The sequence below is a fragment of the Neovison vison genome, chromosome X (genome assembly GCF_020171115.1).
Source record: "Neovison vison isolate M4711 chromosome X, ASM_NN_V1, whole genome shotgun sequence".
In the NCBI taxonomy this organism is placed as follows: Eukaryota; Metazoa; Chordata; class Mammalia; order Carnivora; family Mustelidae; genus Neogale; species Neogale vison.
The window spans coordinates 19293484-19298837 of NC_058105.1; the positions used below are offsets into that span (position 1 = coordinate 19293484).

Genomic DNA, 5354 nt, shown 5'->3' on the forward strand with positions numbered 1-5354 from the left:
AAGGAGATTGAGGCTGTTTTTGCTTTCCAAATGAGAGACTGTGTTTGTGTGTGTGTGAGCACACTCACATGTGTGATGTACTGGGGAGTGAGGAGGAAGTGTATCTAGAGATATTATTAATTTGCAATTGATTTTGTATTTCTAATTCCTAACACAATGACAGGACATGATAGATGTTTGATAAACATTTATTGAATGGAAAAAATAAGACGAATGCATAGAAACCAGTCTTTCACAACTCAGGCATGGTTTAATAAAAATTGAAAAAGTATGGTACAAGGCAGCTGGCCACCACATACATCTTAAGCACAGGAGTATTTTATTAGAACACTGAATGGCAATCAGAGGCTTTATTGACCATATAAAAACTAATTAAGTAATTTGTTGATGTTTAAAAGTGATTTATAGTTTATAATCAGGCAAAAGGTTGAGTAAACAAGATGATATGACGGATCATAAAATGAGAAATACATTCTTACTACCATCTTCTGTATTGGTCATTTATCCATAATAGTTCTTAGAACCTCTATGTTTGGGGAAAAAACTGATATTTTAATTGTGGCCAAGACTTTTTAATATGACTAGGAATGTATTTTACATTTGTAACACAATGTATTTCATCGTCAATTTAACTCTTCCAATTGTTCCCAAAGCTTCTCAGTGGCGACTAAAGGTCCCCAAACTCTCAGTGTGAGTCAGTGAAAATAACCCATTGGGAATGGCCATTTTGGACGTCACAGCTTCTCAGCCCCTGGGCTTACTTTTCGCAGCATCTCAGGAGAACAGTCAAGAAGGCTGAAACATTGCTGTATTAATGATTCTACCAATTACACAGAAATGGCCAAACTTGAAAAGGGAGTTGGGAAAGGGAGTATAACTTGAAGCTTAGTTCCAGAGGCTTTACTGTTGTGGGCACATGAGCTTTTCTGTGCCTGTTCGGGGAACATCTGGAAAGAGCCCAACAACTGATGCTGGCCTGAAGCACTTTGGATGAGTACAGAAGCAGAAAAGTGACTGGTGAAAACGTATGACTTCTAGAGACATACAAAGAAAAAGGTGGGTGATAAAGGACAGGGATGCTTGTAGATAAAAGTTTGAATTTGCCACTTACTCGTCATTCTTAACCAGCTTCTACTTGGTTCTTATTCCAACTGGAGAGAGTAGCCCTGGGTAGAATTTAGGGGAAATTGGTTCTGTTCCTGACAATATCACTGTCTGTGTGTGTACTCTGGATCTTTGTATGGCTGGCTCCACTCCCTTCAGATTCCAGGATTTAATGTCAGCTCCTTAGAGAGGCTTTCCCTTCCACTCTACCTAATGTTGCCCCTCCAAACCCTGAGCTCTTTCTATTTCATTAGCTTGCAGTATTTTCTTCATAATTTTATTAAGATTTTTAATTAGTTTGTTTACTGCTCACATCTTCCTTTAGGTTGTAAGGTCCATGAGATTACCCCTAGCGCCTATCACATTGCCTGGAACACACCAAGAACCCAATGAATATTAGTTGAATAAATTCATGCATGTCCTAGAACAATCTGCTTAACTTCTTTGTAGCTTGGATTCGTCATTTGTAAAATTAAGAGAAATCATTTTCATTATTTCAAAGATTAGCATGATAACAAAGAAAGAATAGGTTTATAAATCCCTTGAAAAAACCTCAATAATATTTAATTGTATGGCTCTACATTTTGAGAAAACATAATTGATACAACAGTAGCATTAGAATATTGTAGACATATATTTAAATATAGATTCTGCCATTTAACCAGATATGAGATCTTGAACAAAGCACTGCAGTGCTCCCAGCCTCAGTTGCCTGGGTTGTAAGATGGGAATGATAATAGTTATTTCCTAGGGTTTTTAAGAAGATTAAGTAAAATAACTCATATTAATCATCCAGTACAATGTGTGACACTTATTAGGTATTTTATTATTGGTAGCTATTAATATAGTCATTATAATATAAAAATAATAATATAAAAATTATATAAATTTTATTAATATAAAAATTTAACAACCAGTACTATATATTGTGGAAACTTTAGTTCCCAAAGATGGTCATAAAGGTGACTCTAGTGGAACACCAGTTATAAGCAGGCAGGCACAACCTGAGAGTGGCAGAAGGGCATTAGACATTTACTTACAAGTTGCCAGAGGTTGATCTAGTTTTCTCTTTCAGGGTCTGACTTGGAGCTCACAAGAAGATGAAGGTCAGTGTTGTGAAAACCAAGGTGCCAGGGCAAGTTTCAGGGAGGAGCAGGCTCCAGGGGAGCAATTTAATAATTGTCATACAAGTTTTAAAAACCTGATTTGATTTTCCCATTGCATGCTTTCTGAGTATTGACCCTGACTATATTCACACTTCACAAGTGTTTTCCTACATACTTTCATTGGATCTTTACAGCAATCCTGTGAGAATCAGAAAAGTAAGTGCCATTGTTCCCATTTTATAGATAAAATTCTTATGATTCAGAAAGGACTCGCTTAAGCCTGTAGAGCTAAAATAATACCAAGTCAGAATTCAAACCTAAGAGTTCTGACTCTAAATCCAATCATGTAAATCCTCTGTGCAGAGCTATATATGGTCCTTCACTATCCCAGCTCTTAAGAAAAACAATTTTAAAATACAGTTAGGCAAACGGAGGGTTACAGAAGGGAAGGAGGTGGGGAGATGGAATAACTGGGTGATGGGGATTAAGGAGGACATGTTGTGATCAGCACTGGGTGTTATATGCAGCTAATGAATCGTTGAACACTACATCAAAAACTTATGATCTGCTATATGCTGGCTAACTGAACATAATCAATCAATCAATCAATCAATTAACTGAAAAAAAATACACCTAGACATTGGCTATCTCCCTGACTAAGAGAAAAGATAGAAATGGCCCTAAGAAGAATTCAACATTCTGATTTCTTAAAGAGCTATGGTCGAAACAGCCCCCTATGTTCTGATAAGGACATGGATGCCATATTTCTGAAAAAGGAGGGGTCAGAGGCTGTTATCTCTTCCAAGTGGGAGGAATAATGTAAACAGTTCACCTGGGTCCCAGTTCTAGCATTTACACCAAATCTCTGGGAAACTATTGACAGTTTGCTTTCCCTTTAGAGGCCCTGGTTTCTGGCTTTATCCATCTTTGAATCATTAGATAAAAATGGTAGCTCTTACCCTTTTTACTGCTGCAACATACACACTGGAGAAGTCAATACAATGATTAGTAATAGGAGCTCAGTTAGGCAGGGATACTTTGGAGGGTGCAAGTGGGACAATCTGAAAGAGGCTTGTGTGTGGTTCCAACAGTCCTACCAGGAGATTCCTCCAATCATAATAATAGCTAATATTTACCATATGCTTATTGTGAGCTAGATGCTTTAGATGAATTATCTTATTTAATCCTCACAGTGAATTAATGAAGTAATAAGTATTTGGTACTCTCATCTTAAAGATAAGGAAACTGAGTCTCAGATAGGTTAAACCCAAGGTCACACAGCTAGCACGTCATAGAATTGGATTCTAACCCAATAAAATTGACCCTAGAGCCCTCTTAGTTTTGTATTACATTGTTTGATATCCCCCCCTTCAGTCATCCCCTGCTGTTCCTCAAACACACAACTGATAATGAAAAAAAATAATAAGTTTCTAGTGTCATTCCCATGTTTAAGATTTCTGTCCTGGACTTTATGCTCAAGTTAAGCTTTGGCTGAGAACAGGTTCAGTGTTAAAAAGAAGGGTGTAGAAGGAGGAAGGAAATTAGGATTCATTAAGTACCTACTCTTTTCATGCCTTGCTAGACATTGTACACACATCCACCATCACTTTTAGTTTTTACAACCAGTCTTACAAGGTTGATGTTTTATCCCACCTACAAAGAAAACTCTGGTTAAGATACTAGCCCCAAATCACAGAGATGATAGCAGCCAGGTTGAAATTCAGACCCATTCTTCTGGTTCCAGATTCCATCTTCATGCCTTTAAACCTTATATCCAATAGGTTGGAGGATGGCAAGAGATGAGTAAGGTAGAATGAAGCCATAGTCGACACACCCAGTATGTTTATGTCCTAGGTAGCCAGGACCAGACCCCACTGGTCTCTGTTTAAGGACTTGAGCCATACATGTCTCACTATTGTCATGCGTGTTCCCTTTACAGACCTGTAGTGGCCTAACGGGTATAGGCAATGGCAGCAAGTTGAGTGAATTCTTCCTCGTGGGCCTCACTGATGATCCTCAGCTTCAGCCTATATTCTTTGCCCTCTTCTTCCTGATCTATGCAATCACAGTTGTGGGAAACCTGGGCCTCCTTGCCCTCATTGTGGTCAGCCTTCGACTCCACACTCCCATGTATTTCTTCCTCAGCAACCTATCTTTTATTGACTTCTGTTATTCTTCAGTCACAGTTCCAAAAATGTTGATGGGGTTTTTCTCTGGTTGCCAGACAATCTCCTTCTCTGGTTGTGCAATACAGACAAGCTGCTTTGTGATCTTTGCTGTCACTGAGTTCTTCCTCTTGGCTTCCATGGCCTATGACCGCTATGTGGCCATCTGCAACCCTCTGCTCTACCATATCGTTATGTCCCCAAGGCTCTGTTTGCAGCTAGTGGCTGCCAGCTATGCAGTGGGCCTGATGAACATGGTGCTTCTCACAAGCACAACCTTTTCTCTGACCTTCTGTAAATCCCATGTCATCACTCACTATTTCTGCGATATCCCTCCCCTTTTAAAACTCTCTTGCTCTGACACACGGATCCTCCAACTTCTCCTCTTTGCCTGTGGTTCCTTTAATGTGTCTGTGTCCCTGATAATCATCCTAGTCTCCTATGCATGTGTCTTCTTGGCTATCATCAGAATACCCTCAGCCCAGGGAAAACACAAGACATTCTCCACTTGTGCTTCCCACCTGACCGCTGTCAGCCTGTACTATGGAACCACAGCATTCATTTACTTGCGCCCATCTTCTGAGTACTTACTAGGCAGAGACAGGCTGGTCTCTGTATTCTACACAGTGGTCATCCCCATGCTTAACCCCATGATCTACAGTCTGAGGAATAAAGATGTAAAGGAAACATTTGGGGGTGTTCTCAAGAAGGGCTCACAATTCTGCCTCCCCACACTCAGATTTCCATGATATCAAATGTGTTAAAGAAAAGGTAATAAAGAGAAGGAGGGAGGAGACATCTATTTGGCCACTCATCATATCTCAGGCATTATTCTAGGAATTTTAAATAGACTATGCCTTGAATCCTCTTCATAACTCTGGAAGTCAAGTATTATTATCTTCGTCTTATAGATGAGGACTCTGAGACCCTGAGAGCTTCGGTTATTTGCCCAAGGTCACATATGTATGCAGTGGAACTT

At 39.4% G+C, this 5354-nt stretch overlaps 1 protein-coding gene across 1 annotated transcript; it reads left to right on the plus strand.

Moving 5' to 3' along the window:
* Window positions 1–610: 610 nt before the first annotated feature.
* On the plus strand, window positions 611–5124 carry LOC122896505 (olfactory receptor 1020-like). The gene is made up of 3 exons (XM_044234688.1): window positions 611–690; window positions 2405–2426; window positions 4150–5124. Exons 1-3 carry the CDS (start codon window positions 611–613, stop codon window positions 5122–5124), a joined length of 1077 nt encoding a protein of 358 aa, XP_044090623.1.
* Window positions 5125–5354: the final 230 nt, after the last annotated feature.

Excerpts from the sequence above, each read along its gene's own strand:
- LOC122896505 (XM_044234688.1), top strand. The coding sequence starts at position 611 with ATGTATTTCATCGTCAATTTAACTCTTCCAATTGTTCCCAAAGCTTCT. Across the intron at positions 691-2,404 it reads AAGGTCCCCAAACTCTCAGT|CAATCCTGTGAGAATCAGAA; the intron begins GTGAGTCAGTGA and ends GGATCTTTACAG. Across the intron at positions 2,427-4,149 it reads ATCCTGTGAGAATCAGAAAA|ACCTGTAGTGGCCTAACGGG; the intron begins GTAAGTGCCATT and ends TTCCCTTTACAG.